This window comes from Crinia signifera, chromosome 4 (genome assembly GCF_055691185.1).
Source record: "Crinia signifera chromosome 4, ASM5569118v1, whole genome shotgun sequence".
Lineage (NCBI taxonomy): Eukaryota > Metazoa > Chordata > Amphibia > Anura > Myobatrachidae > Crinia > Crinia signifera.
In genome coordinates, this window is record NC_139220.1 from 55,557,192 (window position 1) to 55,571,521 (window position 14,330).

General features: G+C 42.2%; 1 protein-coding gene across 1 annotated transcript in view; it reads left to right on the top strand.

Annotated features, from left to right (window-relative positions):
- The first annotated feature begins 3,729 nt into the window (after positions 1 to 3,729).
- The window catches only part of HSPA9 (heat shock protein family A (Hsp70) member 9), a 30,517-nt gene continuing 19,916 nt past the window's right edge, over positions 3,730 to 14,330 (top strand). Inside the window, exons 1-6 of the mRNA XM_083181788.1 lie at positions 3,730 to 4,207; positions 5,896 to 5,948; positions 8,353 to 8,440; positions 9,182 to 9,363; positions 11,049 to 11,173; positions 12,859 to 12,932. Of these exons, the coding sequence (XP_083037914.1) occupies positions 4,142 to 4,207; positions 5,896 to 5,948; positions 8,353 to 8,440; positions 9,182 to 9,363; positions 11,049 to 11,173; positions 12,859 to 12,932 (588 nt within the window). The 5' untranslated portion in view covers positions 3,730 to 4,141. The remainder of the gene's footprint in view (positions 4,208 to 5,895; positions 5,949 to 8,352; positions 8,441 to 9,181; positions 9,364 to 11,048; positions 11,174 to 12,858; positions 12,933 to 14,330) is intronic.

Here is a 14,330-nt window from a genome sequence, read left to right on the forward strand (position 1 = left end):
ACAGTTCTAACACTATTAGGAGTATGGGCCTTATTTAGTTCACTCTTTCTGACAAAATCCTTCTTAGATGGACAAAACCATGTGCACTGCAGGTGGGACAGATGTTACTTGTGAAGAATTACATTTCGGTGGGGGTTTACTTCAAAGTGAGATCTATATTGCAGTGTAAAAATAAAGCAGCCAGTATTTGTCCTGCACAGAAACAAAATAACTCACACTAATTCTCTCTGCACGAGTTGAATACGGTGAGAGGGAAGGCTGGCGGTGAGGCGGACGCTGAGCTGCGCTTGCTGTGCACTTGAATACTGCACAATGTATAGGATAAAACTCTGATTCTCAGATCAGAACTGCTGTTAGATGATTGTGGATCGGTGCCATTACAAGCTGTGACCTGTGATTTTGGACCTTTTGGAATAATACTACAGGTTGAGTATCCCGTATCCGAGTATCCGTTATCCGAATTATTCTGAAAACCATACATTCCAGAAAGTGAAAAAAAAATATTTTTTTTGCTAAAAACTCACTGGGGACATTTGTAACAGCACTACTGGTGACATGATATGTAACTGACACTATATATGTACAAGAAAATGAATGCTTGGCATTCAAATTCAATATCTGATATAGTACACAAATTTTGTTTCATGTTTTGAAACCTTGTTTTTTGAACAAATAAAATATATTTGTGTGTATTTTATGTGGTAATAAAATATATTTGTGTGTATTTTAAGTGTTTATACAGCAAACATGCAAGATACTTCAAAATACATAATTGAAATATTAAAATATTCAGAAATACGGAATAATCCGTTATCCAAAATTCTCCTGGTCCCGAGCATTTTGGATACGGGATACTCAACCTGTATTTATTTTTATTCTGGGAGTACATCTTTATTACTTCTAAAAACACACCTTGCACTTGGACATTCCTTATTGTAGCAACAACTAAACCAGACTTAACAGCTGCTGGACCATGCCCCTAAATTTTAGAGGGAATTCAAAAGTTGGGAGGTGTGCATTTACAGATTGTGTATAAACGGGTTCGGTATGATTTACCTACAATCAAAATCCCAACAGCAATTGACCGACGGCCATAATACTGACAAGGTGAAAATAGACACGTTTTTCATATTTTTTCGGGTCTGTATGTTGACATAGGTTGACATGTACCACCAAGTCGGTATTTTGACCGTCGGTCAATGGTTGTCGGTATTTTGACAGTCTGGATTTTGATTGTAGGTAAATTGACCGCATCCCATATAAACAATATCATGCTATGGTGCTTTTTTCTTTGTTTTGGGTATGCCCATTGAGAAATAGTGTGTAAATTTACAGGAGTATACATAAATATTCCACAAATTTAAAGCATCCATGGATTATTTTTAGTGAAACCTTTTTGTTCTCCAAGCAGAGCCCCAGAATACACCAGGGTCGCCTACCTGACCCTCTCTTTCAGGTAGAAAATGATCTGTTCCTGGACTTCCCTGGCATGGATGGTGTAGTGTTTAGCATGACTGCCTCACAGCGTTGAGGTCATGGATTTAATTCCCACCATTGTTCTAACTGTGTGGAGTTTGTATATTCTCCCCGTGTTTGTTTGAATTTACTCCGGGTACTCTGGTTTCCTCCCACAATCCAAAAATATACTGGTAGGTCAATTGGCTTCCAACAAAAAATAACCCTAGAATGTCTATGTGTGTGTGTGTGTGTGTACATGTAGGGAATATAGATTGTAAGCTCCACTGGGGCCGGGACTGATGTGAATGAGCAACTATACTCTGTAAAGTGCTGCGAAATATGTATGCGCTATATAAGAAACTGTGGTACTTGTTTCCTAGCACGGCGCCACCAATTTTAATTGTATGAAATTGGGTCGCAAAAATCGTGTCCATCGCATCGCATGCGATCGACCGGATTTTACATTGGCCCCAATGTTAAATGCCCTCCAGACCCCATTTTTCATTGTATGCCCCCCATTGTTAACGCCATGCCACGATCAACGTCAACCCGAAGCGTGACGAGCGTGCGAGGGGTGGCGGTACGCGTCCTCCGACCTTTTCATACCCCCACTATCCACGTCGGCATGAAGTTGATTTTATATAGTGTGGTGAGCGCAGCGAGCCCGAAGCGTGGCATGGGGGGGGGGGGGGGGGGGCATTTGACATACAAATTACCCATCTGGATGGCTATACAATCAATTCCTATGTAAAATCGGGTCCATCGCATTGGTTGCATCGCATGCCATTATAATGGCATGCAATGGACCCGATTTTAAACGGTCATTTAACATCACATACAATGTTAAATCGGGTTTGTCGCATCGCATTCCATTATAATGGCATGCGATGGACACGATTTTTACATTGTCGGGAAAGCTCTTAAAAAGCCCAAAATCGGGGAGAAAATGCTCTGTTCCTGGACTTCCCTGGTAATGTAGGATTGCCACTACCTGTGGGGAGCTAGGTAATTGATAAGAAAGGTGTTTCACCCCAGGTGCTGGCAATCCTACATTACCAGCGAAGTCCAGGAATAGAGCATTTTCTCCCTGAAGGAGATGGTCAGATAGGCAACCCTAGAATACACACGTTAGCCCAGACATAGCCCAATTACACACATTACGCCAGGCATTCAGAGTACATAATGCTGCTAGCTGCCAAATGCAGTAAAGTCATTTTGCGGCAGTCTTAAGTACTAGAGATGAGTAAAAAATTATTTTCCATTTCTAATGCTTTTTTTTCTATCCAAGAGGAACGCTGCCCCCTGGATTGCGTTCACTCTTTCTGACAAAATCCTTCTTAGATGGACAAAACCATGTGCACTGCAGGGGGGCAGATGTTACTTGTGCAGAGAGAATTAGATTTCGGTGGGGGTTTACTTCAAAGTGAGATCTATATTGCAGTGTAAAAATAAAGCAGCCAGTATTTGTCCTGCACAGAAACAACATAACTCACACTAATTCTCTCTGCACACTTTATATCTGCCCCCCCCCCTCCTCCAGTGCACATGGTTTTGTCCATCTAAGAAGGATTTTGTCAGAAAGAGTGAACTAGAATAAGGCCCTATGTGTATAAGAAGAAGAAGAACGAGCGGGAGTATGTATAGGCGCGTGTGCACTGCGAAACACGCCGCGCGAGCGGCAGTAATGGGGTATGGGTAAAACCCGGAATCGGATAAGACACCGGAATGCCGGACTGGACATCAAACTCTGCTTTCCGGAGCATGTAGTATCCGGTCCGGGGGTGTCCTGTCCGGGGGTGCTCCATCTGATGAGGCTGCTCTCGCACCTGTCACCTGGGAGAGGAGAGGGGGGAGAATACAGCCTCACCGCATGGTCCGGGGGTGTAATAAAAACTGGAACGGTCCAGACCACACGGGGAGGCTGTAATCTCCCCTTCCCCATGTCCCTGGTGTGAGCAATCACAGGCATCCCCCCGGACAAGACACCCCCCGCATGGGACACCCCTCGGACCAGACACTATAAGCTCCGGAATGCAGAGTTTGATGTCTGGTCCGGCGTTCCGGTGTCTTATCCGGGTCCGGTTTTTACTTAGTCCCGCAGTAATGTCACATGGAGGAGCCTGAGGATTCCTTCCCTGAACACACTTTTATATTCCCCCGGCCTCCACCTGGATGTGGACCTGGTGCATCATGGGAAAGGTCCTCTAAGCGAAGAGGACCTAGCTGCTACCCTACTCCACACTCATCTTGCCTATCACTACGTCACTTCCCGTCCCCGATAACCTTCACAAGGCCCCGTAATGGACCCCATTCAGTAGCCTTGTGCTTCGCCTGCTCCCACGGTAGAAGTGCCGGTCTCCCATACACCGCACCCAGGTTATTACGCCGCTCCCCAACACCGTGTCGTGTGCTTGACAATAACCCGACCCCCCCCACAGTCACCGCAGCTTGCCGCAAGTCTCCTTCTCCATCCCCGGCGAACTGACAGGCGTGTTAAGGGCGGGGAGTGTGTGACAGAGAGAGACGTCCTCCCGGCTGATGCCGTGAACTTTCACTAGTCACTCCCACGTGGTTTGGACACTTCTAGAAGCTGCAGCACTGCACCCGGTCTTCTTCAGTTCGCTCCGTGCCTGCTGCCATCCCCGCACTGTGCTAACTGATCCCCGTATCTCCGCCTAGCACAATGCTGAGCGCCGGTAAAATCGTCAGTCACCTGCTGTCATGTGTGCCCCGGAGCGCAGGCCGCCAGGTAGGTCCAGCCGTGTCCTTCACAATGTGTGTGACACTTTGCCGCACACACAGCATAACACATCATAGGTCACGCCGCAGGTCTCATTACTGACATGCGTTACGAAGAAGTAACTGGTTTGGGTACAGGGTTAGTATTCTGACATGTGAAACACCGTTTAATGGTGTAATAACCACAGTTTGGTATATATGTGTGTACTACTGTATGTAGTAACCAGTGATTAGCAGCTCCGGTTCCTAAGTGCCCCCCCCCCATCAGTTTTTTGGACGCAGGCTGGATAATTACTGACCCAAAACTCGTGTGCTTTATAGAAATCCAGAAAATCTGGCCTGTTGTGGGTGAGGGGGAACAGTCGTGCTACTTGAGGATTGAATTTGGGAACCTCCAGTATGAAGCTGATGGCCTGGGTGCAGGGAAAATGATTGGCTGCATGGTTCTGTGATTGCTCTAGACTGCAAGGTTACATAAAACGTCACAGGATTGCACCATCCTGGCATTGTGCATGTGTATTATACAACTCAGCTCACTCTTCTGTAACAAGCTTTTACTACTTAGAGCTAATGCTAAACACATAAAAGCTAAATCATGCTTTTTATTCACAATGATTTTACTTACACTGTAGAGTCTTGAAGGTTATTTAATGTTTATCACTCACACACACATATTTTGCAGTGATTTACAGGCAATATTTGAACACCATCAGTCCCAGTGGAGCCTACAATCTATTTTCCCTACCACTTGTACGTGCATGCACACACATTCATTTTATTTATATAATTTTTTTTTCTTATTTTCTATTATTCCTAATTTAACCCTTTACAAAGGTTGCTCAGGAGTAATCTGTGACCTCCTTAATTTGTAGCCATATTCTTTCTAATGCGGTTCATGCTGGTTCCTTCATCAGTAATTATTTTTTTTGTGTGTGTGTCCAGGGTATGTTTAGACTAAAGATGGGTACGCACTATATGATTTGAATGGATATGCATGATAATATCATGCTCTCTGTAACCAGTATATTGTTATCTATTATCACACTCCTGCGGATCACTAACATTATGTCCAATCTAACGATATAGTCAGTTACTACGTGTTCGTCAGGGGTCCCAATGAATGCGCTCAACAATATAGTTTTAGTGTTTACCCGTGGGTTGTTCTTTTTCATGGCACTGCTGATATAGTTAACTATTTAACCTTTTAAGAGCAAAGTCTTGAATACTATACAAAGCAATATATACCTACTTGTTTTCATAATGTCCCCTTAAACATACCGCGCATCAGTGGGCACTGACAGTTACCCCCACGACTCGCTCATTTGGGCATGTGCACTATCTCGCTACTCTAGCAAGCTCTCCTGTGCAGACCATAGCCAGCAGTGGGGACAGCGCTGTCCCTGCTGTGGGGATATGGCATCGCCACCCTTTAGCTGTTAGTTGATGGCTGCAGGAGGCTGAACGGTCAGTGCTGCTGACGGTTCATACATTTGCCCTGCATATCGGTGTGCTATGTTTATAGACCTCTGCGCCGATATGGACAGGTATGCAGAGCGCCCCTGTCACTTACTGCTCACTTCCCCTTCATTATGTCCCCCATAACGACACTTCATACATCTGCCCTACTGTACATTATGTTAAGAATATAAAGTAGAACAAATAACTGCTTGCCTATGTTTAATAATTTTATCGTTTTAGGGTTTCGTTGGTTTCAGTGAAGATCTAAATGCAGTTTATAAACGAAACTATGCGTAAGTACTCATTTCAATATCATTATTGTGCCTATTTTATTTCTCTTGATCTGTAGATTAGTTTTTCACAGAAGGTTTACTCATGGTGTGTTCCATGCAGGCGTTATGCTTTAAAACCGGGACGCATAACATAACATAGCTGATATTGCACAAGCTTTTTCCCTCCAATTTCACATCTGAATGCTTTCATGGACAGAGCCTTGAGGAATTGCTGTTTATGTTGTACACATGTGCTGTGGGGGAGAAGGGGTATCAGCGCACATCATGTTCACTGGTAACTCTTCTCCCCATGTATGAATGGCCTGGCGCATATCTAAAAGATAGCGATTAAGGGACAGCGCTGTCCCTGCTGGCGGCTCCAGGCTGTGCAGGAGATCTCGCATGAGTAGCCAGAAGAGCCAGCCTCGTTAATAAGGCAAACAGGAAGTGTTATAGCAGTGCTATAAGTGCAGCTATAATAAATCTACACCATGGTACTGCATTAATCATGAAATTTTGAATAACAGTGATAATGAGTCCCCAGTGATTTGCAGACAGCAATACTGATTTTTCTACCTCATTTTGAGTAATACAGATCTGTGTGTATAAAGACTATTTACTCATTTGCAGTTCCCTTTGTCTGTCAGTTTGCAGGCTGTGTTTATAAAAAAAAAATTAAAAAAAATCCAAGGTTTGATACATAAGTTTTAAATGGAGAAAAAAATCAACCTAGGTTGATTTAGGAGCGCTGGTTATGGGCTGTTTCAATATAGAAAAAAGCAGCTGCTGGGAAGGGAGTAGTCAGCTCCCTAATTGGATTTACAAGGAAAAAGAGGATGTTAGCAGCGCTGAAAATAAAAATATTATGTTCTCACAAGTGAATCAATTTAAAAAATAACAATTTAATGGCACAATATTGATAAGAAATGACAATTAATCCGGATATAGTTTAAAAACATGTAAGCAATGACTAGCTGATATTGGACTTATCAATTGTAACCTGCACTGGAACGGGCATATGTCCCTTAGATTCAGTCCTTTAGGGAAAACCACTTGGCTGGAAGGCCGCTGGAGGTGTTCAAATCCTTGGAATTAGGGCAATGTTTACCCAATGCTTGGGAAAGGCCTCGACGATAGATGCGGTTTGAGTCCAAAAAGGTGGTAAAGTTCTCCCAAAGTTTGGGGCTTGGGTCCAGAAAGTGTAGCAGGAATGTCCAACAGCAAGATGGCAAAAGTTAGGTCCAAGTACCTACGCGTTTCGCTGACCCCTTTCAGCTTTATCAAGGTCATTGATAAAGCTTTATCAATGACCTTAATAAAGCTGACGGGTCAGCGAAACACGTAGGTACTTGGACCTAACTTTTGCCATCTTGCTGTTGGACATTCCTGCTACACTTTCTGGACCCAAGCCCCAAACTTTGGGAGAACTTTACCACCTTTTTGGACTCAAACCGCATCTATCGTCGAGGCCTATCCCAAGCATTGGGTAAACATTGCCCTAATTCCAAGGATTTGAACACCTCCAGCGGCCTTCCAGCCTAGTGGTTTTCCCTAAAGGACTGAATCTAAGGGACATATGCCCGTTCCAGTGCAGGTTACAATTGATAAGTCCAATATCAGCTAGTCATTGCTTACATGTTTTTAAACTATATCCGGATTAATTGTCATTTCTTATCTATATTGTGCCATTAAATTGTTATTTTTTTTAAATTGATTCACTTGTGAGAACTTGATACATATGTTTCACTAACTGTAAACTGCGTCTTTTATTTCGTGATGGTATTAAAAGGGTGTCCTAGCTTTTCTGAGGCAGTTTTTTTACACACTTCTGTTTGGGAAGGTATTAGCTGTTATGACCAGTAGGTTAACATTGGCACACGGTCGACATCAGTTTTTCATGATTTTATAAAAAACTGTACTTTTTCATACTTGAATTATACTTGTGGGAATGGTAAAGAGTGCCATGTGGAGCGAGGCAGCTTGGCCGTACACGCTACACTAATTTGGGGCTCAGGTGTCAGTGACGCCAACATTTTTGACTTTGTGTATGTCAACCTTTTTTGATGATTATGTAGTTATAGTGTTCATTCTAGCACCCTCCATCTTTGAAAACTCATGCAGTTCCTCTTCCATGCCTGGGGTGTCGCTGTCTGCTGTGGTGTTTCTAGCACAGGTCTGGTTTGCATATCAGTGCTGATATACACACTGTTCTAGAAGCACTACAGCAGACAGCGACACCCCAGGCAGGGAAGAGGAACTGCATGGGTTTTCAAAGATGGCGGGTGCTAGAATGAACAATAGACCTTTTTATCTGCAACTGTTCGTCAAAGGGGTAATGCATAGCTATGTGTGATAAAACTGTATATTCATTTATAAATGATGAGCTCTACATTTTAATTTTTTATTTATTTTTTCCATCTCCCAGTTCTGAAGCAATTAAAGGAGCAGTAATAGGAATAGATCTGGGAACAACAAATTCCTGTGTTGCTGTTATGGAAGGAAAACAAGCAAAGGTATATAGCTTGACATATACAGACACGGTTTTATTTATTTAACTGTGTCTGTTTATTTATTTAACCGTGTCTGTTTATTTATTTATGTTTAAATCAGAATTGGTTTCAATTAGGTTGCCTTAGCATGTCACTGATTTTCAGACTTAATTCCCACTTTGGGCCATGTAGTTTACAGTTCTGCAGATAAAATATATGATCTACGGTTGGAATGCAGTTAAAATACAGTCAGTTGCGATCCTGACTTTGTGGATTGTGATCTCCAGAATCATGACACATCCTAAAGGGAAGTACCCGGGTTGTAGTTAAGCAGTGGAGGTGGTTAGGCTGCAGGGGTTAGGAAGGTTTCGGTGATGCTGCAAGGGAGAGGGGGTTAGGAGTAGTATTAAAGCACTGGGCTATGGTGTCCTAAATTACCTCGTACTGTAAGTCCTTTTCTTGTTTCTACTCATTTAGGATAACCCTTATGGCTTATTGATCCCACTGTCTGTCTTCTGACTGCCTGAAAATAGTACCCAATTCCTTGCAAAAGAAACAAGAAATAAATTTGGTTTCACGTGAAACCAGCCGTTTTAGCTAAACTGCCTGATTCTATGCTTCTCTGTTTGAGGCAGGGATATGAGTGAGGTGTTGGCAGATCACCTGGTGATGGGCATCACACGGTTTTAAAAACTAAGTTGCATTTTTTTTTTTTTTGTATTGCAAGTGATTACCCTGTACATGATTGCATATTTTATTTTGCAGGTCTTGGAAAACTCTGAAGGAGCTAGAACTACTCCTTCTGTTGTTGCATTTTCAGCAGATGGTGAACGCTTAGTTGGAATGCCTGCTAAGCGTCAGGCTGTTACTAATCCCGACAACACTCTTTATGCAACAAAACGCCTTATTGGCCGTCGATATGATGATGCCGAAGTTCAAAAAGATATGTACGTGTCACTTATAATAATTTTACCTACTGAAGTTATGGGATTTATTCTATAAAAATAATGCAGGGTGAAAAACACTGTAAAAATGGTCATATTTTTATATTCCAGAATAAGCTTTACAAATTTGTTGCTAGAAACGGGTTTTTGTTTAGTGGTACAGTGGGTTTTGACTGTATCTACATCACAACCTTCGTCTCTCCAACTGTTGTTGAACTGCACTTCCCAGCATGCCCTGCTACAGTTTTTCTATTTGGCCATACTAAAACTGTTGCAGGGCATTGTGGGATGTGTTGTTAAACAACAGCTGGAGGGACGAAGGTTCCCCACCCCTGATCTACACAAAGTAAGCTTTTCTAGGCCAAGTCTCAATGGTTTTGATTGAACTGAAAATCTAAATCTCATTCTGAAACTTCCAGGTCAAACAAGAATCGTAAACTACAAACATAGCATTTAGTATGCAGATACAGTCACATGCAGACTATAGGCATCCTTCATGTAACTTTAGTCAGCAAGGTCTGCTTGTATGTCTTTAATGTATAACGATTTGCATAAGACTAATTTTAAAGCAAAGTTGGCCAAAAAGGGGATCGGCATGTCCAAGTCACGCCGCTGCATGTCGTGCTGTTTAACTTGCAAGGAGGCTAGATGTATGTTAACACACCTTTTGTGCGTGCACATGGCATCTACTCACGTTGACAGGGAGCTTGGGGGAAGCCCAACACCCCCGTAGGTGCTGGGCAGGCCCACTTGCATTTATGATGGCGGGCCTGCCAGGCTCAAGCTGCCCTCTTTCCCCTTTCACCCTGCTGTGATCCTAGAGCAGGCATGGCCAAATTATGGCCCTCCAGCTGTTGTGAAACTACATTTCCCATCATGCCTTGCCACAGTTTTTCTATTACGGAATGCTAAAATATGGCAAGGCATGCTGGGATGTGTAGTTTCACAACAGCTGGAGGGCCACAGTTTGGCCATGCTTGTCCTCGAGGTATCACTATGCGTATACAATGCAACAACAATCACCTACATAAATCATGAATGGTGAGTTGCATTTTACAGTAGGCAAAGCGGTATCTCCCGTGTCTGTCATCTGCATACATTCCTGGTGTTCAGTATTGGGATTCAGACTTTCCAAAGCCCCCCACACACGGGCCATTTCAGCCAAAATCGCCGGGTATATGGTCGCTAAGCGGCCATATCTCCTTGCGTACTGGTCTCCGGGAGCACGCTCACGTGACCAGCCCTGCAGTGGCCACTCTTCTGCAACTGGCGGCTTCCCACGGCATCGCTGGTCGCTGATGAAACCGGGACACAACAAATTAGCTGCTTGGCGACCAATAGCTCCGTGTATACAGATTTTAGCTTGACAAGAAGTCAACGCGGAAGAGTGGTCTTGTTTTCTCATTTAGAGTTGTGGTTGTCAATACTCTGAGGCCTCCACTGGGACCTACATGTGGCTACTGCTCTAGTGGTTGTATTCTGCCCTTAGTTAAATTATTGTACCCTGATGACAGTCCTTTGAATAAATAACCTTATCCTAAATTGTGGGAATTACTTATACAAATGGTCGTATGGACTGATTAGGGTAGAGCATTGCTCCACTTCATGTAACTGCTGTTGAAAACATAAGTGTCAAGTGTTTTTTGTGTATGATTTGAAATCTTATCTCTCTTTTTTTTTTTAAATAGAAAAAATGTACCTTTTAAGATTGTGCGTGCATCAAATGGCGATGCTTGGGTGGAATCACATGGGAAGCTGTATTCTCCAAGTCAGATTGGTGCATTTGTACTTATAAAAATGAAAGAGACAGCAGGTGAGTAGGAGATGGTGGCTGTGTTTTTTGCGATGTACTCAAGTAAAAATTTGTAGCATTTATAATAATTATAATATGGATTCCCTATAGATTGTAAGCTTGCGAGCAGGGCCCTCCTACTTTTTGACTGTCTGAATACCCTGTTTGTTGTATTACTGTCTCCTTTGTAAAGCGCAACGGAATATGCTGCGCTATATAAGAAGCTGTTAATAAATAAATAATAAATTAAAATATAATGTACAAAGTAAATAGCTAGCATACAATTTGCGATCGGAAACTGAAGCAAGCACATGGAGAATAAACATACTCTGAACAGTTAGTGACCAAATCGCATGTATATCTCCCTAGTGTATGTGCATCTAAGAACCAGTTTAGTCTTTAAACGCCTTTAATATGTATTAGTGGGCACTTGTTTAAATTGTATTTATTATGTTTCTTATATATCGTATACATATTCCATAGGGCTTTACAGAGAATATATGAAAATTCACATCAGCCCCTGCCCCAGTGGAGCTTACAATCTATACTCCCTACAACTTGTATACACACATTCTAGGGTTTAATTTTTTTGTTGGGAGCCAATTAACCTACCAGTATATTTTTCCGATTGTGGGTGGAAACCCACACAAGCACGGGGAGAATATACAAACTCCGCACAGTTAGGGCCATGGTGGGAATCAAACTCATGACCTCAGCGCTAAGCTAACCATTACAACAACCATGAAAATTACTTTGCCCACTTTACAATGCCCAAGTTTATAACAAATATAGGGGGCAAGGTCATAGTAACTTATTGGAGTCCATGTAAGTTTTTTTTTTTTTAAGTGATCTAAAATGTCACTTTAGCGGGGTTGCTCACAAGTTCTCTAGTGCAGTTGAGAAGGATGATGACTATATGAGTGGCCATTTATGAAAACAAGGGTGGGGCAGAATCATTGATGCCAGATGTTTATAAGGTTGGTAGTTTAGCCATTCTATAAGCAGAAGGCAGACACCAGAGAATTAAAGTAGGCTTAAATTTGGCTGTCTGGCCTTTTTTGGCTACTCCAGTGAGTGTGTTCTATGGACTGCCCTAGACAAAAGCCAGAGTGAAGAGGGCGCTATTAAGGAGTTAAATGTAATGGCCCCAATACACTAGTGCAATTTGGCATGTTTTCACCCGATTTACGACGGATCTGGCCAACAAATCTGGTGACACGGCATGTGTAGGACATAGATGTGTGGCCCCGCATGCATCGGGTCGGAGTCAGAGGTCTGAGCAGATACTTAGTGTAGCAGTCATGTGCACACCGTGTTTTTTGTAATTAATTTTTTTTATATATATATATAATAATCAAGCTATATGTATTGTACACTATTTCACTCCCCTAGCAGCTACATGGGAGTCCTTTTTACTTGTGATAAATAGCATGCTAAAAGTGTCACATCAAGTGCCAAGTCGTATGGAAGCCCTACCGGAGAGCTCCTGTGAAAGTTCAAGGGAAAAACATGTCCGACTTGCCCTTCTGACAAGTCGGACTAGTGTATCAGGGCCTTGAGACCAGTCTTCAAGTCCTGTGTTTCTAAGCTAATGGGAGTAAAGAACAAAGTTGTGTTTTTTATTTGAATTCCGCAATCCGATAATGTATGTATAACATAATATTGGAAATAATTAATTGGCTATAAATCCTTTTTATTTTTCTAAGAAAATTATCTGGGTCATTCTGCCAAGAATGCTGTAATTACTGTCCCTGCATACTTCAATGATTCCCAAAGACAGGTAAGATGTCATTAATTGGTAATACTAGCTGTACAATAATTGTTTGTTTATTATTGTTACTTCATAAGCCACAATTGCATAATGGCGTGTATTCGGCACTTGTGGTAATGTAGAATAGTGAAGAGACATATTGACTTGGCGAATATCCTCTGTTGATATTATTATTATTATACTATTCATATTTTCTTCCTGGCCCATGTATTTTTGTTTGTTTTTATAGACCGTACATAAACATGAAGGCTATTTTTGTCATAGCCTGCAGAGACCTTGGCTGTGGGCAGGATGCTTGCTCCCTTTGCACTGGACCAGGGAGACAATGAACACTACCCCTTCGGGGGGGCCCACAGTGTAAATCTGTACATGAAGTACTTGAGGGGCAGATTTATTAAGCTCGGTGAAGTGATAGTGTCTAGTTTTTATCACCAGCCAATCAGCTCCTACCTGTGAAGTTACAGGCTTGGTTTGAAAAATGACAGGTAGAAGCTGATTGGCCGGTAATAAAAACCAGACACTATCACTTCACAAAGCTTAATAGGTCTACCCCTGAATTAGATCTGCTCTATTTTTGCAATGGCTCTATTTTTTTTTTTTTTTTACAGCCACCTGATGAAGACGTTGTTGCATAGCTCCCAACATGACCCTCTCCAGGAGGGACACATTGCTCTGTTTCTGGACTTCTCCCTTAATTAATGATTGCCATTACCTGGGTTGAAGCGCCTTTAATATCCATTAACCTGTGTGAATAATGTGATGGCAATCATACATTATGAGGGAAGTCCAGAAACAGAGCATTGTGTCATCTCAAATGTTAAAGTTGTATTACCAGGTGACTGATTTCCAGAGGTGGGGTGATATTACCACAGATGAGTTCTGGTCAAATGTCCGGTAAACCTGGGTGTTGGCTTGAATGAATGCCGCTGGTGGGGTCCTTAATCCAGTTTCAGTGGTGGTCAAATAATCCTCAGGAGTATAATGGGTGTCAAGGCGAGAGTATATAGCTCAACGCGTTTCCCTGGGAAAGGTCTCCCAGCTTCATCAGGAGACCTGCATCTGCTCCTGATGAAGCTGGGAGACCTTTCCCATTGAAAACCTGTTGAGCCATTTACTCTCACCTTGACATAAGATAACCAATACCATATACCCCATGGGAATACCTCCTCATTTTTTCCTTTTATTTCTTAATAATTATTTTTTAATTGGTTAATTTCAAATAAAAATATTAAACATCCTATAACTCTATTTTCAAATAATTTGAGAAATTTAGCCAGCGCTGGTTCCTTTTCTTCTTTTTTATAAATACTGGGAAAGGATTGCTATTGTTGCCTCCTATAAAGAAGCCATCAGGGCATTGAAACACATATTCAAAGGCTGTTTGGACTGGATCTGGTGGAGGGCGAT